The sequence below is a fragment of the Capricornis sumatraensis genome, chromosome 11 (genome assembly GCF_032405125.1).
Source record: "Capricornis sumatraensis isolate serow.1 chromosome 11, serow.2, whole genome shotgun sequence".
NCBI lineage: Eukaryota > Metazoa > Chordata > Mammalia > Artiodactyla > Bovidae > Capricornis > Capricornis sumatraensis.
This window is the reverse complement of record NC_091079.1, coordinates 21187597-21211454: the sequence shown is the minus strand read 5'-3', so window position 1 is coordinate 21211454 and position 23858 is coordinate 21187597. Positions and strand designations below refer to the sequence as shown.

General features: G+C 62.4%; 1 protein-coding gene across 3 annotated transcripts in view; it reads left to right on the top strand.

Annotated features, from left to right (window-relative positions):
- ADGRB1 (adhesion G protein-coupled receptor B1) overlaps positions 1-23858 on the top strand; it is a 63364-nt gene that overhangs the window by 8917 nt on the left and 30589 nt on the right. For 2 of the 3 annotated variants that reach the window (XM_068983659.1, XM_068983657.1), the window contains exons 2-16: positions 1428-1589; positions 2572-2682; positions 3039-3203; positions 3458-3620; positions 3929-4104; positions 4399-4563; positions 4772-4873; positions 6271-6377; positions 6586-6780; positions 7077-7145; positions 7786-7894; positions 9551-9694; positions 10184-10259; positions 10986-11088; positions 11874-11917. In XM_068983659.1, the coding sequence (XP_068839760.1) occupies positions 1428-1589; positions 2572-2682; positions 3039-3203; positions 3458-3620; positions 3929-4104; positions 4399-4563; positions 4772-4873; positions 6271-6377; positions 6586-6780; positions 7077-7145; positions 7786-7894; positions 9551-9694; positions 10184-10259; positions 10986-11088; positions 11874-11917 (1891 nt within the window). Of the gene's footprint in view, positions 1-1427; positions 1590-2571; positions 2683-3038; positions 3204-3457; positions 3623-3928; positions 4105-4398; positions 4564-4771; positions 4874-6270; positions 6378-6585; positions 6781-7076; positions 7146-7785; positions 7895-9550; positions 9695-10183; positions 10260-10985; positions 11089-11873; positions 11918-23858 lie in introns of all 3 variants that reach the window. The other variant, XM_068983658.1, reaches the window with a different exon arrangement.

The window sequence follows — 23858 nt, the reverse complement described above, 5'->3', positions numbered from 1 at the left end:
CCTGGCTCCCCTGCTCCCGCCCCAGGTGGGGCAGTGGCTCAGCTCCAGGCTGACTCCCAGTGCCAGGCCTGGGCAGTGCCATCTCCTTGCCCCGTTCCTGGGGTCTGTATCAGGGGCTGTGTGCTGGGCACCCAGCCCACGGTAGGTGCTTGGTGACCTGCGCATGCCCTTGCTGGGTCTGACTTGACCCTGCTGTTCTGGGAGCAAGGGGCCCTGGAGTTCCTGAGGACAAATGGGGTGGCAGCACCAGAGTCCCTCAGGGCGGGAGCCATCTGGCCTATGGACTGAATGCCCGGATGAAGCAGCCCCTCCCTGAACCCATCAGTGCAGCCCAGCTCTCGCCCAAGATGTTGGCCTCCTGCTCCTCACCCCTCAGTGCCTCCCCAGTACTTGGAGGCTCTTAGTGTCCTTGGTGACGTCCCTGGTGGCTCAGATGGTAAAGCATCTGTCTACAATGCAGGAGACCCGGGTTCGATCCCTGGGTCGGGATGATCCCCTGGAGAAGGAAATGGCAAACCACTCCAGTGCTATTGCCTGGAAAATCCCATGGACAGAGGAGGCTGGTAGGCTACAGTCCATGGGGTCACAAAGAGTCGGACACGACTGAGCGACTTCACTTCAGTGTCCTCGGTGGCACTGGGGCCACCAAGGGGCTCAGACCTTCAGGGACATGAGGTCATGATGCTTGAGGGGACAGGACTGGGATGAAGATCCGTGAGAGGGCTGAAGGAGGGTGGCCAGAGGGGCCTGGAGGCCAGTCTCTGCTGTGTGTAGGGGAGGGGAGGCCTGGCGGGGCCCAGGGTGTGAGACCTCACTAGGCCACCAGGTGTGGGGCCTCTGGTGTCCCTGAGTGATGGGGTAATGAACACACAGATCATGGGGGCAGGGTGAACAGGTCTAGAGGAAACTAGACTGAGGGCCATGGGGAAGGGATCCACAGGGGCTGAGGCTCGGTGCCAAGTAGAAGAGCCCGCTCTGCCCCCACCCCCTCACTGGGCCCTGAGAATAAGGCAGCTGTTGGGGTGGGCGGGGTGCCTTTCATTCATTCATTCTTCAGACCTGCCTAGGGCTCCAGCTCTGGATCCAGCCGCTACACTGGGGACCTAAATTCAGAGTCCGTGCAGACCCTGGCCTGGGAGCCTGTAAACAGAGCCAGAAAGCACTCAGACCCCAGAGGGAACTGGGGTCGCACCTCGGCCTCTCCCTGCCCTGCCGGCCGCCTATGCTTCGCACCCCATCGCTAACCTCATCCAGGCCCACTCTCGCCTCCTGGCTGACCCTCCAGGGCACTGCGCTGGTTAAGACGCCGAGGCTTCTTCGCAGGGGCCGCTCTACCCCCAGACCCCTTCGAGATCCCTGAGACACTGCCTGAAAGGCATCGCAGCCCTTTGACCCCGGCCCTGACTCTGCCCTCTGGTTCCCACCAGGCGGCTGGAAGTTGTGGTCCCTATGGGGCGAGTGCACGCGGGACTGCGGGGGAGGCCTGCAGACGCGGACGCGCACCTGCCTGCCCGCACCGGGTATCGAGGGCGGCGGCTGCGAAGGGGTGCTGGAGGAGGGCCGCCTGTGCAACCGCAAGGCCTGCGGCCGTGAGTGCGCGGACGGGTGGGACGGGCAGAGTCGCGGGGTGTGGGGGGGAGAAGGAGGGGCCCGGGCCGGGCCAGGTGGGGAAAAGGGCGGGGGGCTGGGTCTGGCCGGACCAGGGAAGGTGCTGGGGCCAGGCTAGGCGGGCTCGGGCTGTGAGGGGCGGGATCTGGGGGTGGGGCCTAGCCAAGGGCGGGGCCAGGCTAGGCCGGGCTCGGGCTGTGAGGGGCGGGACCAGGGGTGGGGCCTAGCCAAGGGCGGGGCCAACTCCCCGTCCTGGCCGGGTGGCTTCAGAAGTAACAGCCTAGGAGGAGGGGCGGGACCAGGTGTTAGACTGGATGTGGCTGTCTTAGCACCTGAGGACTGGGAATTCTGGGTGCACGCGGAAGGCTGTCAGTGAGGCTTCTCCCTCCACCCCGATCCCCAGCCCTGACCAGAGCTGCCTGTCCCAGTTGCATCTTGCCTCCAGGATGTATTTCTCTAATAAGGCTCTCTAATGACCTCATGCATATTTTAGCTGCTGCTTCCATAAAGTTAAATCAAGTTATAATGAGACTGTCATTCTTCGGGTTGTTTCTTCCCCGATGAATTTTCCTGGGGAGAGGAGCTCATCTCTGAAGCCTGGGGAGGGCCCTGTGGTGTCTGGGCTGGACCGCGGGGCGCAGGACCGCAGGCGGGATGCTAAGGAGGGGACAGCAGCAGCCATTCACACCTGGTACCCTGCGGGTGATGCTGCGGGCCCCAGGGGAAGAGAGGGAGGGGCGCAGGACAGGGGAGTCTGGACCAGACAGGGCTTGGCACCAGACAAGGGTGCCCTGGTCCCAGGTTTCTCAGCTGCCCAGTGGGACCAAGTGGCCCTGGTACTGGCAAGCCTGAGCCCTACTGTGACTGAGGACTGAGGGACAAAGGGCCAAGAGCGCCCCTCTAGAGCTGCAGGGCGGGAGCCGCAGGCCAGGGCCTGGGCGCTTACCTGGACCCGCCCTGCAGCCGCTGGGCGCACTAACTCCAGGAGCCAGTCCCTGCGGTCCACGGATGCCCGGCGGCGTGAGGAGCTGGGGGACGACCTGCAGCAGTTTGGGTTCCCGGCCCCGCAGACAGGTAAGTGGCAGCGTCTGGGTGGGGCTGACAGCAAACGCACTAAAACTGGGAAGTGGGGAAAGTTGGTTCCAGGGTATTAGGTCTTTGGGCAAATACTGTACGTTATTAATTGCTGCTGATTCCAATTAATGACTGTAATAATTTCCCATAATTAGACTAACCTCTCAGGTGCCAGGCGCTGGTCTCCAGGCACACTGGATTTAGGAGAAGTGGTGTGAGGCGAAGGGGCCTGTCGAGAAAAAAAGAAAAAAGGAGGGGGGCTCACGGGCCTTGCTGCGGCCACCTGGGGGGGTCTGACCGCAGCGCAGGGACAGGGGCAGCAGCAGGCCTGTGATGCTGTAGGTCTGGGCCCACAGGTGACCCCGCGGCCGAGGAGTGGTCCCCGTGGAGCGTGTGCTCCAGCACCTGCGGAGAGGGCTGGCAGACGCGCACGCGCTTCTGCGTGTCGTCCTCCTACAGCACGCAGTGCAGCGGGCCCCTGCGGGAGCAGCGGCTCTGCAACAACTCGGCCGTGTGTCCAGGTGGGCGGGGCGCCGGCCCGGGGGCGGGGCGTCGGGTAGGGGTGTGGTGTCGGGGCGGGCCGTCAGGGGTGGGGGCGGGGCGTCCGCTAGGGGCGTGGTGTCGGGGCGGGACGTCAAGGCCGGGGGTGGGGAGTCCGGTTAGGGGCGTGGTGTCGGGGCGGGGCGTCAGGGCCGGGGGCGGGGAGTCCGGGGCAGGTGACTTGGCTGCCGGCTGGGCCGGACAGGGGTCGCAGAGCGCTGTGTTCCCTCCGTAGTGCATGGCGCCTGGGACGAGTGGTCGCCCTGGAGCCTGTGCTCCAGCACCTGCGGTCGTGGCTTCCGGGACCGCACACGCACCTGCAGGCCGCCCCAGTTTGGAGGCAACCCCTGTGAGGGCCCAGAAAAGCAAACCAAGTTCTGCAACATCGCTCTGTGCCCTGGTAGGTGAGAGGGAGGGCGCTGGGTGGGGTGAGATAGGAAAGGACTCAGTGGGCCACCGACCAGCCCCCGGAGCCCAGCTTTGCCCACTCAGGCCCACCTACTGGGGCCTCAGAGATGAGATTGGAACCCCAGGCTGTAGGCCAGAGAACCTGGATTGTTCTCACTGGTGCACCAGGGGTGTTGGGGTGCTGGGACTTCCTTGAGTGTCACACCCATGCTTCAGACTTTGTGGGGTGCTCACACCTGTACCCCAGATGGGGTGTGGGCCCTGGCTGTTCACGCTGGCTTCCTGTCCTTCTTCCCCTGGGCCGGGCAGTGGATGGAAACTGGAACGAGTGGTCCAGCTGGAGCACGTGCTCTGCCAGCTGCTCCCAGGGCCGGCAGCAGCGCACGCGCGAGTGCAACGGGCCTTCGTACGGGGGTGCCGAGTGCCAGGGCCACTGGGTAGAGACGCGAGACTGCTTCCTGCAGCAGTGTCCAGGTCAGGCCATGCCCCTGGGCCTGTGGGTGGGGACCTGCGGTCCTGAGTCACTTGGCGGGCTGGGGGCTGCTTGGGGGCCCTGAAACAAGGCCCATGGGATGTGGGGGAGGTGGGAGGTCCCGGGGGCCAGTGCACATGGGGCACTTGTCTTATCCGTGTATCAAGCCGAGCTCTGCCTTCCCCTCCCTGGTGTCAACTTCCTTCTGCTCCCGGCTCCCCACCCCTGCGTCCCTGTGGCTCCTGCTTACCCCTCATCCCCATTCTCGTGCCTCCGTGCGTGGCCATGTCCTGCAGTGGATGGGAAGTGGCAGGCCTGGGCATCCTGGGGCAGCTGCAGCGTCACATGCGGGGGTGGCACACAGCGGCGGGAGCGCGCCTGCTTGGGGCCCTTCTTCGGGGGAGCAGCCTGCCAAGGCCCCCAGGATGAATACCGGCAGTGTGGCGCCCAGCGGTGTCCCGGTGAGTGTCTCCACCCAACCCCAGAGCTGGATCCTGAGGAGGCGCATCCCAAGTGGCAGGGGAGGCATTCGGGGTGCAGCTGGGGGACAACCACTTTGCGAGGGTGGATGTCCTGTGGTGTCTAGGCGCTCCTGACCCTGTTGCCAGCTCTCTGCTCCTCCCTGCATTCCCCCTTCTGCCACCAACTCACATCTCTGGCCCTTGGCAGAGCCCCACGAGATCTGTGATGAGGACAACTTTGGAGCTGTGGTATGGAAGGAGACCCCAGCCGGAGAGGTGGCTGCAGTCCGGTGTCCGCGCAATGCCACAGGTGAGGGCCAAGGGGGCAGGGGCTGGCAGGGCACCTGTCCCTTCCTTGCGGGATGTGCTGGAGGCACCGAGATGCCCCTGGAGGCCCGCCCGAGAGCTGTCAGCACAGGGCACGTGGCCCAGACCCCGCCCGGGCAGCCCCATGCACACCAAGGCCAGAGAGGTGCGGGCAGGGACCCAGGGCTGCCATGTCCTAAGTCACCGGAGCCAGTGCCAGCATGAGGCCCCTTAGTGCGATGTTCCACGACGTCACCGCTTTACACGTGGGAAACCAGAGGCACAGAGCCCACACCCTTGCCCTGGGCTTGCCTGGCCAGTAACTGGGAAGTTGGGTTTGAACACAGTGATCTTAATCCCCACGCTAACCTATGGAGTGATACAAGGTGTGGGAAAAGCAGGGTTGGCTCCCAGAAGGGGCTCTGCAGTGAAAGTTTGGGTTCCTTTCCCCTCTTGTCTGAGGAGCATGTGTTGTTTTGTACCCCTGTGTGCTGTGTGACATTCAGGAAGTACCTACCGTCTCTGAACTTCCATTTCTTTCTGTAAAACGAACTTGCTGTGGGCTCCCCACCCCCTACCCCCCGATAAGGCTGGTGACTGTGGTGGAGGCTGTGTATTCCCAGCCGTAGCTTCAGCCCCCGTGCCCTGTTTTGTTTGCAGAATAATATAGGTTCTGGGTAGCATCTTGCAAATCCAGGGAAGTAAAGTGAGAACGCAAGCTGCAGGATGGTGTCACTTCTCTAGCCTTTGTCTGCTTGTGACCCCTCGTTTTCATTCTGCACCATGCTGTAGACCAGGTGTCCTGTCCTGCCCCGTGGCTCCTGTTGGGTGACAGTGTCCTGGCAGTTCTCTAGGGTCATCACTGCTGTGCCTGGCCCCCTGGAAGTAAGGTCTGGATCATAGACTGTGCCCGTGTTCAAGGTCATCCACACCTGACCCCAGTCAGCCCCAAAGCTGCCCAGCATCCACAGCACACCAGGGTCATGAGGGGCCCCCTGACCCCAGAGGTGGAGCCGGGCAGCGGTGGGCTGTTGGTTCTCACCAGGGCTCTGGTTAGGAAGTGGCTCCAGGGGAAGCCCTGGGCTGAACTCTGAAGCACGTCACTCGGCCCAGGGTTCAACCTCCACACAGGTAGGATGCCTGCAGGTTTGGCTCCTACCAGGCTCCAGGCTCCAGTGTCCGCTCAGAAATGTTTTGAATGAAAATGTCGCTGGGGGCCTGGCCCCTGTGCCAGCTCTGCTCCTGGAATACGGCCACAGGCGAGTGTCTGCTTCCAGGGCTGGGGGCCATGAAGAGAGCTGAAGGCACCTGGGAGCTGTGGCTGGGTGGGTGGGACTCTTGCGGCAGACGTAGGCATCCTTCTGGGAAGTGGGCGATGGAGCCAACCCCCCATCTCCACAGGTCTCATCCTGCGACGCTGTGAGCTGGATGAAGAAGGCATCGCCTACTGGGAGCCCCCCACCTATATCCGCTGTGTGTCCATTGACTACCGGAACATCCAGATGATGGTGAGGCTGGGCGCCGGGGTCACCACCCCGGGCCCCGCCCATCACTCCAGGGCTTGCCTCTACCCCCATTCTCAGACATAACCCTGCGTCCCCAGTGGCACGCTCTGTGGACACGGGTCAGCGTGGCTGGGGGCTGCAGAACGCCCTCTGGGCGTGGAGGTCCTTGGCGCCTGCAGAGCCGCAGCACCCGCACCTTCCGTCCCCCTAGACCCGGGAGCACCTAGCGAAGGCGCAGCGTGGGCTGCCCGGGGAGGGCGTCTCCGAGGTCATCCAGACCCTGGTGGAAATCTCCCAGGATGGGACCAGCTATAGCGGGGACCTGCTGTCCACCATCGACGTCCTGAGGAACATGACAGAGATCTTCCGCCGGGCGTACTACAGCCCGACCCCTGGGGACGTGCAGGTGGGTGCCCAGGAGGGCATTCTCCACCCCAGCCTTAGACTGAGTCCCGACCTCAGACTGAGCCCTGAGCCGGGCCCCGCACTGAGACCTGACCCCGGCCACACTCTGACGCCGGCCACACTGAGCCATGACTCTGGTACCTTATTCTCTGTTCTGGAGAAGGAAATGGCAGTTCACTGCAGTATTCTTTGCCTGGGAAATCCCATGGACAGAGAGCCTGGTGGGCTGCAGGCCCTGGGGTCGCAGAGGCCGAGCACACATGCCCTTTCACTGGCCCTTCTTCCTTCTCCTTCCAGAACTTCGTGCAGATCATCAGCAACTTGCTGGCCGAGGAGAACCGGGACAAGTGGGAGGAGGCGCAGCTGGTATGCCTGCCCACCCGGGGTGCTGCGGGTGTCTCCGCACCTCCCCACTCCCCAGGCCGGCTCAGGGCAGGCTCTTGGGTTCAAATCCCAGCCCGGCCTCTTCCAGGAAATCACTCAGCCTTCTAACCTTCGGCGTCCCCGTCCGTCAGATGACAGGCTCACCGCACAGGGCTCAGGGAGGGGTCTGAGAAAGTGTGTTGGCCGTAGGGTACAGGCCGGGACGTGGCAGTCCCTTCTCATCTGGAGAGAACGGTCCGCCTCCCCCGCCACACTGACCAGGAATCTGCCATTCCTCCTGTACCCAGGGCCTGCGGCGCCCAGAGACCCCCTGCTGTCCTCCCATCTGGACACCCAGCCATAGGCCAGAGCGCCACAGCCCCTCTGCGCTCAGTGTTCTCATCCTCAAATCGGCAGTGGACACTCAGGTCCTGCTCCACTTCCCAAGTCAGGTCCAGAGCCCTGCGGGGCAGGGAGTGACCAGCAGGACCACGTCAAGGAGGGAACAGATGAGGGAAGGAGGCGGCTGAGTCCCCTCTGAGGGGGCAGGAGTCTTGGGTGACGCTCAGTTCTGGCGGCTTCTTGGCTGGACTGCCCCCCACTGTCTTGAGGCTCCCTGACCCCGCCCCCATCCCGTCCCCAGATGGGCCCCAATGCCAAGGAGCTCTTCCGGCTAGTGGAGGACTTCGTGGATGTCATCGGCTTCCGCATGAAAGACTTGCGGGATGCTTACCAAGTGACAGACAACCTGGGTAAGCCTGTCCCTCGCTCTCCCGACCCTCAGGCCTCACCTGGCACACCTGGACGGGGCCCTCCAGCCTCAGATTCTGGCCAGGTGTGCCGGAACTTCAGGACCCCCGGGCCGGGTTCTAGGATGACCTATGAGTTCTCAGGTGCACAGACCTGAGTGTCCTGATGATGGTCGGATGTGATCCTGGGAGGGGGTTGGTGTGGGTGCTCTTGGACCAGGCCCTGGACACTTAGAGTCTTGGGATGCAACAGGAAGCCCCAGCCACAGCTTCCACCTCCCCGGAGCTGGGGGCCCAAGGTGCCTTGTCCCCAGTACCCGCTGTGCTGGGACCTTAGAGATTTGAAGTCAAGGTTGCACTCTGCTCCCAGAAGCGCTTGTCAGAGGGGCTTGGCGACACCCAGCTCAGGAGCACTGGCAGAATCTCAAATGGGGAGGCGGCAGTGCAGGCCTCGAGGGGCTGGAGAGTGCTGCAGACAGGCCTGGACTTGGGAGGTTGACGATGGCTGTTGGCACACGGACCTGCAGCAGCTGCACTCAGTGATCACCACCACGTCCCCTTAAACAGCTCTCCTGGCCACATTTCTCGAGGGCACCTCCCCAGATAATCTTCTCATAGTGGGGAATCAGGGTGGGGCCCGGGCCCATGCCCGGCGGTGGTCCACACAGCGCCAAGGAGGGCGACGGTCACCGCCTCTGTAGAGACTCCTGGGCCTCTGGGGATGTGTCCTCTGGGCCCACGGTGCCTGTTCGCATGCACCCGGGGACCTGCCCGGGCAGGGATGAACGCCTGCTAAGCTAGAAGTTCCTAGAGCCCTAGTCCCGCCTTTCGCCTTCGAGCTCAGGACCCCAGAGCTGGGGAGACCCCTGAGGCCAGAGGAGTGGGAGCAGCTTCCTCCTGTAGGTGGGGAGACCCCGGCCTGGAGGTCCCCTGGAGGCGGGGTCAGCAGTGGCTTCAGGCTCCTGGGTCCCTTTCTCACTGGGCTGACAGGGCCCTTGTTCCGGGTGAGATGGGAGTGGCCGGAAAGCAGGTTTTTCTGTGGCCACATGTGACAGGCATGGCCCAGAGGCCACCTCAGCTCTCAGCCCCCTGGCCCTGGACTTCACTCTAGAGGCTGGACCCCTGGCCACCCAGCACCACCCACAGCCCCTGGAGGGGGGCTAGGCCCGGGCCGAGTCCCTGGCCTTCCACCTCCAGGAGCCTGTCCGGAGCCAGTGGACATACAGGGCCCACCCTTTGTCACCAAAGGAGGCCCTGGACTCCTCCCATCACCCCTCATTAGCCCTCCCACCCCATGTATCTGCACAGCCCCATTCTCCCCTAGACCCCACTCATGCACTCGCACCTGTGTACCCTACACGTATACACTCCGTGCACCCACTGCACACCCCTCACCCCCATTCACCCCAGTCCTGTAGCCCTGTACCCTATGCACCCAAGGCCCTGCGCCCTGTGCACTCCGTGTAGCCCCTGCACACCCCTCGAGTGGTGTGGCTGGGTGGCCCCACAAGCACTGCACCTGTCCTGAGCCAGGAGCAGCCCTGTGATGGTCCCACCCAACTTCCCGTCCCAGGGCAGAGGCTCCGGACCCTGAAACCGCTCTGTCTTTGTCTCCCTTTGTCTGTCGCTGTTGTCTAACCTCCCCCTACCCCGCCACAGTCCTCAGCATCCACAAGCTCCCAGCCAGCGGAGCCACCGACATCAGCTTCCCCATGAAGGGCTGGCGGGCCACAGGCGACTGGGCCAAGGTGCCGGAGGACAGGGTCACTGTGTCCAAGAGTGTCTTCTCCACGGGGCTGGCAGGTGAGGGCTTCAGGGGGCTGGAAGAGCTCCCCAGAGTCTAGGACTTCTCAGTCCCCGCAAAGAACTTCCCAGCCCCACTCCAGAAGCACTCCAGAAGTTCTGACGTGCTGCGTCAAGGGCTAGGGTGGTGTCCGTTTCTTCTACACAGTCTCAGTGTTCCTGAGACTGCCCCCTCTTCCAGGAAGCCCTCTTTGCTCTCGCTATGTTGGGAGGCCCCAGGCAATCTTGGCTGAATGGACCCCTCGTCACAGGGAGGGAGAGGGTCTTGCCTGTTGTCACAGCAGGCGATTCCAGTTCCCAGGAAGAGAAACTGTGCCCTGCCTGCTCCTGGCTTTCAGGGGCCACTCAGGGGGACCGAGGAGGTACCCCAGCTCCAGGGCAGTTGCTGTGTCCATGGTGGGGTGGCGGGGGGGACACGCACTCCTCTTGCCCAGCAGGGCCTTGGCCTGGGGGTGGTGGGAGGAGAGCGACCACTGTGCTCTCTTCCAGAGGCTGATGACTCGTCTGTGTTCGTGGTGGGCACTGTGCTTTACCGAAACCTGGGCAGCTTCCTGGCCCTGCAGAGGTGGGCATCACGGGCACAGGTCGGGGCTGGGGAGGCTGGGTCTGGTGGAGGTGGGGGCTGGGGAGGCAGGGCCTCGGGGGTGGGGGCCTGGGGAGGCCGGGTCTAGGGGTGGAAGGCCTGGGAAGGCTGAGTCTAAGGGTGGGGGCCTGGGGAGGCCGGTCCTGGGGGGTGGGGGCCTAGGGAGGCTGGGTCTGGGGGATGGGGCCCTAAGGAGGCCGGGCCTGGCGGGTTGGGGCCTGGGGAGGCTGGGTCTAGGGGTGGGGCCCTGGGGAGGCTGGATCTAGGGGGTGGAAGGCTGGGGAGGCCAGGCCTGGGGGAGGTGGGAGTCTGGGGAGGCTGGGTCTAGGGGTGGGGGCCTGCAGAGGCCGGGCCTGCGGGAGGTGGGAGTCTGGGGAGGCCAGGTCTGGTGGGTGGGGGCCTGGGGAGGCCGGGTCTGGTGGGTGGGGGCCTGGGGAGGCCGGGTCTGGGGGTGGGGGCCCGGGGAGGCCAGGTCTGGGGGTGGGGGCCCGGGGAGGCCGGGTCTGGGGGTGGGGCCCTGGGGAGGCCGGGTCTGGGGGTGGGGCCCTGGAGAGGCCGGGTCTGGTGGGTGGGGGCCCGGGGAGGCCGGGTCTGGGGGTGGGGGCCTGGGGAGGCCGGGTCTGGGGGTGGAGAACCAGGGAGGCCAGGCCTAGAAGAGGTGGGGTGAGGGGCTCCTGACCCCAGCATGGCCTGCCGGCTGTCCCCCAGGAACACGACTGTCCTGAACTCCAAGGTCATCTCGGTGACGGTGAAGCCCCCGCCTCGCTCCCTGCTCACACCCTTGGAGATCGAGTTCGCCCACATGTACAACGTGAGTGCCCTTCATGTGCATGTCCACGTGCATGGGCCCCTCCACCTGTGCCCGTGTGCGCCCACGTCCCGGCCTCTGGCCGGCCTTGAGCTCCTTTACCCCCGAACAGCAGCGTGGGACAGTGGCTGGCAGAGCTTCGGGGACTTTCCCAGGGTCACAGGCAGGGACTGAAGGAGCCGAATGCAGCCTAACCCGGGTCTGAGGCCGCTGCTCCCGGGCCCTTCCGGCCCAGCCGCTCCTTGGAGAGGATGGAGCCATCCTCTGCCATGTCCCCCCCACAGGCCCACCACGCCCTCCTCCCCGGGCTCTCCGTTGGGCCTGAGATGCCCTCGACCACCAAGAGCCTGCCCACACCCACCCCGCTCCCCAGCCAGGACAGGCAGTGTCGTCTGGCGCGGGGCTGTGCTCAGCCTCTCTGTGCCTGGCACCTCCCTCATCAGGCGGGAGCCCGTCTGTAATCACCCTGCAGCCTGTGGGGCAGGGGTGCTTGCCGAGCCCTGTCTGTGCCCCTGACCCTCCCAGTGGCTATTTCGTATTAAGCAGAAGCGGCCGCTGCTGCCCAGCCCCTCCCAGAGAGGGGACAGAAGCTGCCCGAGGCCACGCAGAGGGCTGGGGGCTGAGCCGGCCCCTTCTCCGCTCTGGGCCTCAGTTTCTCCTCCTCAAACCCTGTCTCTGGGGAGCAGCAGAGGCAGGGCTCCAGGCAGGGCAGCAGGACCCTGCGTGGACACCGCCTCGGGCGGGGCTCGAGGGTGGGCAGGTGGCCTGACTTCCGCCATCTCTTCCAGGGCACCACCAACCAGACCTGCATCCTGTGGGACGAGACGGACCCGTAAGTGTCTCAGCCGTGCGGCCTCCGGGGCGGGCTCGGCGGCCAGGAGGGAGGGGCCTGGGCTCCAGGTTCAGGGCTGCCCGCTGACCATCCCCTGCCCTCCCCTGTCGGGCACAGTGTCTCCCTGCCTAGTCCAGCACTGACGGCGCAGGAGGCCCACCCAGCCAGTTTCCCACCCCTCCTAGGGAGGTCCATGGTTTCAGGTCCAGAGGGCTGCAGTGGTCCCCCAGGCCAGGTGAGGGAAAGGGGCGTGGCCACAGAGCAGGGCAGCTGCGTGAGACCCAGGGTGACTGATGGGACGCAGAGACGGGGACTCCTGGGGTCTCGGGCCCAGCTCCCTACCCGGCACGTGACACCCGCCTGTATCAGGCCCTGTCGCCCTGCTGCTATGAGTGGGGGTGGGGCACTGGGCTGGACTGGCCAGGCTGTGATTCAGGGTCACGGCACCTGCATGGGCGCCCAGAGCAGGGTTCCTCCCAGACACAGGGAGACAAAGCGAAAGGTAGGTGGGGGCTCATGTAGTCACAGGAAAGAGTCTGTGCAAAGGCCCCAAAGTGGGGACAGCCCTCAGAGGCAAGGAGGGTCAGAGTTTCGGGCAACTGGGCAGGAGAGAGCTTGGCGGCTAGAACCTGATGGACCAGGTGAGCCTGGTGGGGGCTCGGCCTTCCCCCAGGAGGTTTGGTATCCACTGGGGAGGGGGTGGTCAGAGAGCGGCATGTCATTGTCACCACCTGCCTCCCTCAGCCCCGGCACTGCCAGTCCCCAGGCCAGCCCCAGGGCCATGAGGTACGTCCCTCATGCCATGGGCAGTGCGATGATGGAGGTGTGTCCTGTGAGGGCAGGGGAGGCTCCCAGAGTGGCCGACACGTGAGGAGGACATGTTCTCCTGGCAGAGGATGGAGGGGGGTCTCGGGCAGAAATAGTTTGAGCAAAAGTGTGGAGGTTGGAAGGTACAGGAGGAATGTGAGGCATGGCCAGTAAGAGTGGGCAGCCATAGGGGCAGGGGTGTGGGGTGGGAGGGAGGCTGCAAGGGGCAGTTTGTAGGAGTTGTGGACCTGTGGAAGTTGTTGGGTAAGGGTGTGATTACCATGCATCCATCAAAATCTTCCACCCACCTGTCCTATCCATCCATCTATCTGGCCATCCATCCTCCCATCCATCCATCCATCCATCCATCCTCCCATCCATCCATCCATCCATCCTCCCATCCATCCATCCATCCATCCTCCCATCCATCCATCCTCCCATCCATCCATCCTCCCATCCATCCATCCATCCTCCCATCCATCCATCCATCCTCTCATCCATCCATCCATCCATCCTCCCATCCATCCATCCACCCATCCTCCCATCCATCCATCCTCCCATCCATCTATCCACCCATCTGTCCATCCACCCACCCATCCATCTATCCTCCCATCCACTCTTCCATCCACCCCATCCATCCATCTATCTGTCCATCCATCCTCCCACCCTCCCGCCCGTCCCTCTTCGGTGATTCCTAACCATTGAGAGCATACTCTAGGAGGTGCTGGTGCTCAGCCTCCTGTCCCCTGTGAGGCAGGACAGGAAAGTAGGAGCATCCAGATCCCTGTGAAACTGCCCAGTCATGCCGCGTGCCAAGAAGTGGAAGCAGTGGATCTGGTGGCAGGTGGGGTGAGGAGCCCGAGGGCAGGTTCACAGAAGCCTCTCTGGGGTGGTGTTTGAGAGACGCCTGCTCAGCACTGCACATGGGTGTATGGGGACAAGCATTTTGGCAGAAGGAACAAACAGCGCGAAGGCCCCGTGGTGAGAGAGTGCAGGCCCGTGTGTGGACTTCACTGCCCTTGCCTGCTCTGGTGTGTGAGGACAATGTCCGGGAAGCACTGGGGTGGACCCCGTGACCCCAGGAAACCAGCCCTCTGGCTTTGTGCCGGAGACTGTTTTTCTCTGAGTTTCGCGAGCGGCATAAACTTTGCACCAGATGGACTGACAGAAAAGGGTGAAAAAAGAAAAGGCAAGAACGAGGGCTCGCGTCCTCCCAAGGCTGGCTCCTGTGGGCATCATGTGGCTGCCGTCCACTCCATCTGGCCCCTGATGTCAGCACAAGCCCCTCCCCACAGTCCAGAAACCCTCCCACTGGGCTGTTCAAAGGTGGCCTGGAGCCCCTAGGGTGCCTGGTTCACCAAGCAGCCCTGCCCTTGAATAGCTCTGCTCACATTTATGTTGTTTCGTTGGCATCAAATCCCTGGACAACTTCAAGGCCTCAGTAGTAAATTGCTTTCCAGAAAGGTGGACGCATCCTTCCCCTTGGTCCTCTGGGGGCAGCAGGTTGTGAGAGGCCTGGCCAGCCCAGTGAGTGTCGGGCTCACTGTCCCCAGGGTATGGTCGGGGCAGATCCCGCCCCCTGGGAGTTTCCCTGGGGCCGAAGTCTGCCTGCTTGCATATGGGAACAGAGTGGGGATGGGCGGCGGACAGCGGCCAGGCCCGTGGGACTCTCACGTCTGGCTGTGGCCTCCACTAGCCCCTCCTCTCTCAGGTGTGGGGGCCTGCCCACACCCCAGGCTTCCCTTGCCCTCTCCCAGTACCCCTGGACAGGTGGGACTGTTAAGGCCTCTGTGCCTGGGCCCAGGGCCCTGTGGACAGGGGGAAGGTGCCAGCAGCTGGCCCGTGTTGGAGGTGCCCGAGAACACATGCGCCCACCAGTGCCCTGCTCAGTCCCGGGGGGTGGCCCTGGGAGCCCTGCCTGTTACTTCTGGAGAAGCCGAGGCTCTGGAAGGTTGGTGCTTCAGCTCAGGGTAGGGACCGAAGCTTTTGCCCCAGAGCTGGACAGCCTGGGGCCCAGAAGTGACGGGGTGGAGGCACAGGGCAGGAGGGAGGCAGCTGGCTCTCCCCACCCATGCTTTGTGCTGGAAGCACCTCCCTTCGTGGCCAGGTGAGGCCATCTCTCACATAAAAAGGCTTCGAAGAGCCAACGGTTTCCCAGGTGACCCGAAGCGGGGACCAGGGCCAGGGCCCCAGGTTGCTTCCACTGGTGTGCCCAGGGATCAGGTCTGTGCTGGCGTGGGCCTGTGTTTGTATATGTTTGGATGAGAAAGGGTCTCATGTCTGCAGAATTGTATGTATGTGGGTGGGGGGGAGGGGTCGGTGGGAATTGAGAGCCACTACTCTTGCCTGGAAAATCCCATGGATGGGGGAGCCTGGTAGGCTGCAGTCCACGGGGTCGTGAAGTGTCTGACATGACTGAGCGACTTCACTTTCACTTTTCACTTTCATGCATTGGAGAAGGAAATGGCAACCCACTTCAGTGTTCTTGCCTGGAGAATCCCAGGGATGGCGGAGCCTGGTGGGCTGCTGTCTATGGGATCGCACAGAGTCGGACATGACTGAAGCGACTTAGCAGCAGCAGCAGCAGCAGCGACCTTTAGCTGAGAAGCAGTGAGCTTCTGACCCATGACTGAGTCTTGGCCCTGGTCACCTCCGGAGCCTAGACCCCAAACCAGACTGAGCCCGGCCCTGGCACACTCTGACCCCTGGCCCTGGGCACACACTGTGCCCGGCCCGGGCACACTCTGACTCCTGGCCCTGGGCACACACTGAGCCTGACGCAGCGTCTCACCTGGCGTCACTTGCGCTTGCTCACATGCAACATGCAACTGTGCACGTGCCATGTGTGTGGAGGGCCGCCTCCTCTTGCAGACACATGCACCCGTCAAGCATGTGACACGCTCTTCTCGGAAAGTCTGACTCAGGCTTTCCACCCACAGTGCAGACCCTCCACCTGCCTCGCCCCCAGTCGCACACGCACTCTTGCACACACAGGCTCAGCGTCTACACTTGGGACGACTGCTCACAGCGAGGCTCAAGGCCGCCCCCCCACGCCCCCACACCCTTATGCCAGCCTGGCCAGTGGCAGTGAGGGCCTAGGGGGTAGGGCTGCTAGGGAGGGAAAGGGAGTCTTTTCAGAACTCTCAGATGTTTAGGTGGCGGGGGAGGGGAGTCCGGAAGGATGGACCGGTGGGGGCGGGGTTGACGAAGGCCAAAAGCACCGCCTGGAGTTCATGTCTGTGGTTCTGAAAGGACAGCTCCCTGTGTCTTTCTAAGAAGCTGCAAATGTTTTGCAGTTTCCTTTTTAAAAATAAACAACTGAGAGTTACACAGAGCAGAGAAGTCAGAGCGGGCAGGCCCTCAGAAGTCACCTGCTCTGGCTGCACTTGAAGATGGTGTGGCTGAGCCCCAGCGTGGGGACGTCAGGACAGGACAGGCCTGGGTGCTGCGGCCTCATTTTGGAAGGTGCTGTGCCCGATAGGGTTTCATGCCCACCATGTCTTGTGCTCCTAGGTCCACACTCGAGTCAGCTGTAAAGGCTCTGAGAAGTCCTGCAGCAGGCTGCTATTGAGTCAGGTTAGGGGTTTCCCTGAGTAGTGGGCACTTGGCACCCCTACACTATGGAACTTGAGCTGGGAGAGCAGACGCTGGGACAGGCTGGTGGAGGGCAGGGTGATCCCCCAGCTCCCTCAGTCTGTAGGGTTTTCTCCAAAGCCTGACCGCCCACCAGGCACCTTCCAGCATTCACTCACGCAGCTTTCTCAGTCAGGCTGAGGACCGGGCTCAGAGTTCTGTTCGACAAGCCTCGGGTGCCCTGTGGGTGTGCCAGTCTGGGCTTTCTCCCCACCCCCTGCAGATGCAGCTATCCTGGGGGATGCTCAGGACCCAGGCCCAGGCCCCTCCCTGGGGTCCTTGCCCAAGTGTGTGTCCTGGTCCCTTTAAGAGCCTTGCCCCTCCCCCCCCCAAGGCCTTGGTTTCCTTGGAGAGGGCGGTGAGGGGGCAGGCCGAGGGGGGCAAGCGGAAGGGAGACTTGGCAGGGTCCCCAGGTCGCTGTCAGCGGCCGGTTCCCAGCCCGATTTCTCCCACGCCGTCTGGTTCCTGATGGGGGCAGAGAAGGCGGGCGAGGGGGGCAGGTGGGGAAGGGGGAGACAGCTGGACACAGAGGCCTTTTGGTGGCCCTTCATGAGCGTGGGTGGGAGGTGGGGTCATGCTCTGCGCCCTACCTGGGTGGGGAGCTAGGGCCGGGGGAGGGGTGCAGGGCAGCTCTCAGCGGCAAGACCACCCACCCCCAGCCCCTGCTCTGGACTCAGCCCCAGCCCCTTCCCCAGCGCCCCTCCCTTCTCTGAGCCTCCCCTGGACTGTGTGCTTGCAGAGTGGGGGTCCTGGCAGAGGCTTGCTCTGAGCCTGCCCTCCTCGAGGGGCATCTGAGTCCGGGCCTGCCCGTCTTGGCTGGGTTTGGGACTTGGAGGGGACAGACAGCATGAGGTCATGGCCCAGAGACAGCAGCTGTGCTCAGAACCTGGGGCGGTGAGTGCCCCGCCCTGGCAGGCAGCCTGGCTCCCCAGCCACAGTCCTCCGCCCCACGGGCCCCTCGCCACTCCCCTCCTTGGCGCCAGCTGGAATGCCTGGTGCCTTTGTCCCTGGTCCCTGTGCCTCTTCTCCAGCCTCAAAGCCACCTGCTTCTGGAGGCCTCTCTTCCTGTTTTCCTACAGTCCCCCCTGCTTCTCAGCTCTGACTCCCATTTGCCAAAATTCTGAGTATCTGCAGGTGCCCCCCATGAGAGTGTGAGCCTCCTGGTCAGAGTGTGAGCCCCCTAATCAGAGTGTGAGCCCCTCATCAGAGCGTGAGCCCCCCATCAGAGTGTGAGCCTCCCCATCAGAGTGTGAGCCCCCCCATCAGAGTGTGAGCCCCCCCATCAGAGCCTGAGCCCCCAGTCAGAGTGTGAGCCCATCCAGCAGATTGTGAGTCCTTCAGAAGAGTGTGAGCCCCCTAATCAGAGTGTAAGCCCCCACCAGAGTGTGAACTCCCCAGTCAGAGTGAGCCCCTAGCACAGTGTGAGCCCCTCCAGCAGAGTGTGAGCCCCTCCAGCAGAGTGTGAGCCCCCCAGCAGAGTGTGAAATTCCCTAGCAGAGTGTGCAATGCCTCAGCAGAGTGTGAGCCCCCATCAGAATGTGAGCCCCCCATCAGAATGTGAGCCCCCCCATCAGAGTGTGAGTCCTGCCATCAGAGTGTGAGCCCCCAGCAGAGTGTGAGCCCCTCCAGCAGAGTGTGAGCCACCCAGCAGGATGTGAGCTCCCCTACCAGAGTGTGAACCCCCAGCAGAGTGTGAAACCCCCAGCAGAGTGTGAGCCCCCCAGCAGAGTGTAAGCTCCCCTAGCAGCATGTGAGCCCCCAGCAGGGTGTGAACCCTCCATCAGAGTGTGAACCTCCATCAGAGTGTGAGTCCCCAGCAGAGTGTGAGCCCTCTCCTCATGCAGGGCCTGGGTCTCCCCACCCGGTGTCCCCCACCTGCTTGCTTTCACTTCCTGCTGGAAGGAGCACTGGGGCGGGGGTGGGGCCCTGCCAGGAGAGGGAGCGTCACAGACACGTGGACATGTGTTCGACTGCTCAAGGGGGGTGGGCGCTTTCCTGGGCGGAGTCAGGGCCTGCGGGTCTACTATGTCAAGTCTAGCTGTTCCCTTCCTGTGCCTCCCCACTTTGCAGCCCCGTGAGTGTGGGTGCCCAAGTCGGTGGTGGTCGTGGAGGAGGGGTCGGGGCTGGCACATCAGGGGAGGCACGGTGTGGCTGCCCTGAGCTCCCGAGACCTGCTGGATGCGTGTGGGGACAGCGCTGGATGGCTCGGTTCGGGAGGACGTTGGTGCTCACGAAGCCGCCGGAGGTGGGGAGGGGCAGGTGGACCAACCACATGTTCTGTCCCTGGTCAAGTGGCCTGTGGTCAGGGGAGCTGGGAGGGGCCTCTCGAACCTTCCCCCCACCCTGCCTCCCACACTCGCACTGATCTGGGGATGAGGGGACAAGGAAGAGCCTGGAGTTGCCCTCAGGGAGGAGGGGGCGTCAGGGAGGTCAGTGCTGGGCCCTGAGCGCATAGGGCAGTGCCCGCAAGTGGGGAGGGTGCTCACCTCCCTCCTCCACTGAGATCTGGGGGCTCCAAGAGGGGCTGCCTGGGGCGACGGAGACAGCTGCCAGGGGCTGGGGGACTGGGGGTCCGTGTACTGGAATGGGCCTGGAGGGTGCGAGGTGACCCTCCTCCCTCGCGCCACTTGCTTCCCCACACTTGAGATGTGCAGTTGCTAGTTTCCTGAGGCAGAAAAGTCTTAATCGAAACCCCAGCTCCCCAGGCTGCCTGGTAGCTTGCTGGTGGTATTGGCAGGGACTGACGTCCTCTTCTCTGCAGAGAACCAACTCAGGATGCAGATGGCAAGAGGTGCAGGAGACAGGAAAGCTTCCACGTTAGCAGGAAGCGGAGAGTGCCCACGGTGACCATTACCCTTTCCTGGCCCGGAAATGACCTTGGTGGAATGACCCTGAGGTTCACTTTGCAGGGTGGGGTGTGGTCAGTGGTGTGGAGGATCAGATGGTGCTGAGGGTGAGGTTGCCTGGGTTCAGCTCATCGCGATTGACGGTTTCTGCCTACACAGGGCCCTGGATGTGGCGTGTTGAGTGTTGGTGACGGGGGTTCCCAGCCTGTGTCAGTCCACAGACACAGAGCTGGCCCAGAGGTGATGGCAGTCGCGGTGACTCTGCTGACAGCGGAGGTGGTGCTGGTGAGCTCGGTGATCAGGTGACTGCGGGGAGAGCGACAGCTTTGGCAACAATGCGTCGTTGACGGCAGTGCTGGTGGTGGTGATGTTGGTGCAACGGCGGTGTTGCTGCTGATGGCGTGATGGGCAGCGGTGATGTCCATGCTGGTAGTGAGGTCGTGTTACTATTGCAGCTGCTAGTGGTGGTAACGGTGACGGTGCTGGCAGTGGGGGTGATAGTGATGGTGGTGGTAACGAGGATGCTGCTGATAACAGAACGGTGGTCTTGGTGTCGATGGTGCTGCTGGTGGTGGTGACGGAGTGGAAATGCTAGTGGTGTTGAGGATGGTAGTGGTGGTGGCAATCGTGACGCTTTTAACAACCCAGTTAACCACGATGGTGTGGTCACTCACCTAGAGCCAGACATCTGGAGTGTGAAGTCAAGTGGGCTGTAGGAAGAGTCAGTACGAACAAAGCTAGTGGAGGTGATGGAATTCCTGCTGAGCTATTTCAAATCTTAAAAGATGATGCTGTGAAAGTGCTGCACTCAATATGCCAGCAAATTCAGAAAACTCAGCAGTGGCCACATGACTAGAAAAGGTCAGTTTTCATTCCAATCCCTAAGAAAGGCAATACCAAAGAATGTTCAAATTACCCTATACAACTGCACTCATTTCACATGTCAGCAAGATCATGCTCAAAATCCTTCAAGTTAGGTTTCAATAGTACGTGGACTGAGAACTTCCAGATATATAAGCTGGATTTAGAAAAGGCAGAGGAACCAGAGATCAAATTGCCAACATATACTGAATCATAGAAAAAGCAAGGGAATTCCAAAAAAATCTGCTTCATTAACTACACTAAAGCCTTTGACTGTGTAGATCACAACAAACTATGGAAAGTTCTTAAAGAGATGGGAATACAGACCACCTTACCTGCCTCCTGAGAAACCTGTATGCAGGTCAAGAAGCGACAGTTAGAACTGGACATGCAGCATGGACTGGTTCAAAATTGGGAAAGGAATATGTCAAGACTGTATACTGTCACTCTGATTATTTAACTTGCATGCAGGATACATCATGAGAAATGCCAGGCTGGATGAATCACAAGCTGGAATCAAGATTGCTGGGAGATACAGCAACAACCTCAGATATGCAGATGACACCACTTTAATGGTAGAAAATGAAGAGGAACTAAAGAGCCTCTTGATGAAGATGAAAGAGGACAGTGAAAAAGGTGGTTTAAATCCCAACATTCAAAAAACTAAGATCATGGCATCTGATCCTGTCACTTCATGGCACACAGATGGGGAAACAGTGTCAGATTTCGTTTTCTTGGGCTCCAAAATCAGTGCAGACAGTGATTGTAGCCACGAAATTAAAAGACGCTTGTTCCTTGGAAGGAAAGCTATGACCAACGTAGACAGCGTATAAAGCAGAGACATCACTTTGCCGACAAAGGTCTATAGCCAAAGCTATGGTTTTTCCTGTAGTCACGTGTGGATGTGAGAGCTGGACCATAAAGAAGGCTGAGTGCCAAAGAATTGATGCTTTCAAACTGTGGTGCTGGAGAAGATTCTTGTGAGTCCCTTGGATTACAAGGAGATCCAACCAGTCATTCCTAAAGGAAATCAGTCCTAAATATTCATTGGAAGGACTGATGCTGAAGCTCCAATACTTTGGCCACCTAATTTGAAGGGCTGACTCACTGGAAAAGACCCTGATGCTGAGACAGATTGAAGGCGGGAGGAGAGGGGAACGGCAGAGGATGAGATGGTTGGATGGCATCACTGACTCAATGGACATGGGTTTGAGCAGGCTCCGGGAGATAGTGAAGGTCAGAGAAGCCTGGAGTGCTGCAGTCCATGGGGTCTCAAAGAGTCGGACGCGACTGAGCGACTGAACGACGATGCCAGAGGACTTCCTGGCAGGGCTGGGGAGTTCCGGGCCCCAGACTCACCTGGGGCCCTGGTGGCCTTGCCCAGGTGGGTGGGTCAGTCAGTGAAGAACCACCAGGTCCTGAGGATGACCAGTTTCCCAGCCTGGGGCAGGCCTGCGGCCAGGGGCCCCCACTCAGAGGGAGTGGCGCCAGCTGAGAGCCAGGAGATGGCCATCGCAGCTTTGTGGGAAATGTGAGATGCCCCGGAGGCCCCAGTCACTGCCCGATGGATGCTGAGGGAGCCCAAGACGCTGTCAGTGCTGCGAGAACAGCCTGTGAGCAGGGGTGCAGGCTGGACAGGTACACTCTGCCTTGACACGTATCCATCCCCCGGGGTCCCCAGACCCTGAACCAAGAGGAGATGGAACTGCCCTGGGCCTGCCCTGGGGGTTCTCAGCAGCCAGACGGGGAGACAGGGGCTGGGCACGGAACTCGAGCTTGAGAAGGCCTCCTGGAGACGGCAGTGCCTCGGGGGAGCCCTGAAGGATGGGGCTGAGTCAGCCAGGGGACAGACGAGTGTGTGGTCAGAGGGACTGGCCAAGACCCAGACCTGGAGGCAGGAGAGGCTCCTGTGTTGAGTCGCCGGTGGCTCCTCTGGGCTGGCACATGCAAGCGGGGCTGCCAGGGCTGGGGGTGGGGAGGGCCTGGCGGTCACTAGGAGCTCCAGCCGCTGGCTGAGAAAAGAAGCACCGGTGCTTCTGACCCAGAAAAGAAGCACGACTGCAGCAGCAGGGTAGGACCTGGTGAAGGAGCCAGGTGCAATGCTTAGGAACTCACTGCTTATCCCAGCAGGCTCCCTGGAGGAGGCGGCTCAGCAGGAGCCTTGATCTGTGGATCGGTGGTCAATAGGGGGCCAACAGTCAATAGGGGCAGGTGGGAGGTAGGCACTCTGGATGTGTCCCGTACGATCCTGCAGGGGTTTCGCCTGGAAAGGATGGTCTGGGGAGCACAAAGGCCAGGCTGAGGGAGCCCCTGCCTGCAGAGACAGCGTGCCCACTCCCTGTTCCCTCACCAGGGTCATCTGTGCCCACTCTGGGTTCCTTCTGCTGCGTGGGAGGACACCTATGAGTCACTCACACTCCAGTGTGAATTAGCCCATCAACCCCCAGGGGACCCCGAGGCACAGTCCCATAATAGCGCCTGCTCAGTGGGCCGGTGGGAGGCATCCTGAGCGCAGTGAAGGCCCTGGCTCCGTGGGTGGGCAGGCCGGGCTCTCCATGGCCGTCCCCGATGTTCCATGAGCACGTGGGGCCCCGGGCTGGGCACGATGTGCCTGTGGTCCCTGGACATCACAGGGGTGCTGGTGCCCACTTCACAGAGGGGGCTGCAGCTCTGAGTGGCCTGGTGGGAATTTGCCCAGGAGGGGAGCAGACCTTGGCCCCCGGTGCTCCCCCGCTCCCCGCAGGGAGCCAGCCAGGGTTTCCCACAGGCTGAGCCTCTTCCCCTCTTCCCATCCACCCTGGGCCCCGCGGGAGGTCCCTGGCGGGGCTTCCTGAGCTGGGTGGGGCCCAGCTAACTCCCCAGGCTGCCGTCTCTGAGCCACCCCACCTGGGCACCAGGATAAGGTGCGGCTCCTGCCCGGGTGCTGAGTGAGGTGGCTGCACTGGGCAGGGTTGCGGGGCCCTGCGGTTCATCTTCTGAGTGTGGCTGGAGGGGAGTGCTCGGGGAGAGGGCAGTCCCCGGGGCTGTGGGCCCCTGAGTGAGGAGGGAGCTGGGGGAGGTCTTGAGCAGAGGCCAGCGTGTCCTGGCACATTTCAAATGATGGCGGGGGAGAGACAGGTGGCGGAGGGCAGGGCGGAAGCTGGTGGTGAGGGGGCTCCTGCTGGGCGGCGTCCGCAGGGTGCGGAACAGCAGTGACCCTTGCGCACCTGCAAGGCAGGCCAGACGGCCCCGGGTCTGCAGGTGTAAGCCACAGGGGCGGGGGCCTGGGGGTCACCGCCAGGCAGCAGGGCCTCGCTTGCCCACCCACAGCAGGTCCCGGCCGGGCGCTCCATTCCCACCAGGGTGTGGGCAGTGGGGAGCGCCAGCTGGCCCCCTCCCGCCCTCCCAGAGCAGGACTCAAGCGGGAGCATCAGACCATCATATGGGGTGGGGAAACCGGGCAGGGCAAGAGGACCCTCCGGCCGCAGGGAGAGGTCGCGGGTCAGAACGGCCTTGCTGTGAGAGCCGGGGCGTGGGCGCGTGGCTGCGGGTGTGGGGGACAAGCTGGCCAGGCCAGGCCCAGCTGACGGACGTGCAGGCCGCAGATAGCCACCGGGGGACACGTTCTCAAGGACCACTTGGGGCGGGCGGGGGTGGGTGGTGGGGAGACGGGAACGGGAGGCCAGCTGCCCAGGGAGCGAGGTTGGCGGGTGAGGCTGGCATAGGGGTGGGGGGAATTCAGGACTGACCCCAAGGCGCCGGAGGCTGGGGGTAGCTAGGGGAAACTCAGGTCCCAGCGCGGGGTCAGGACGCGT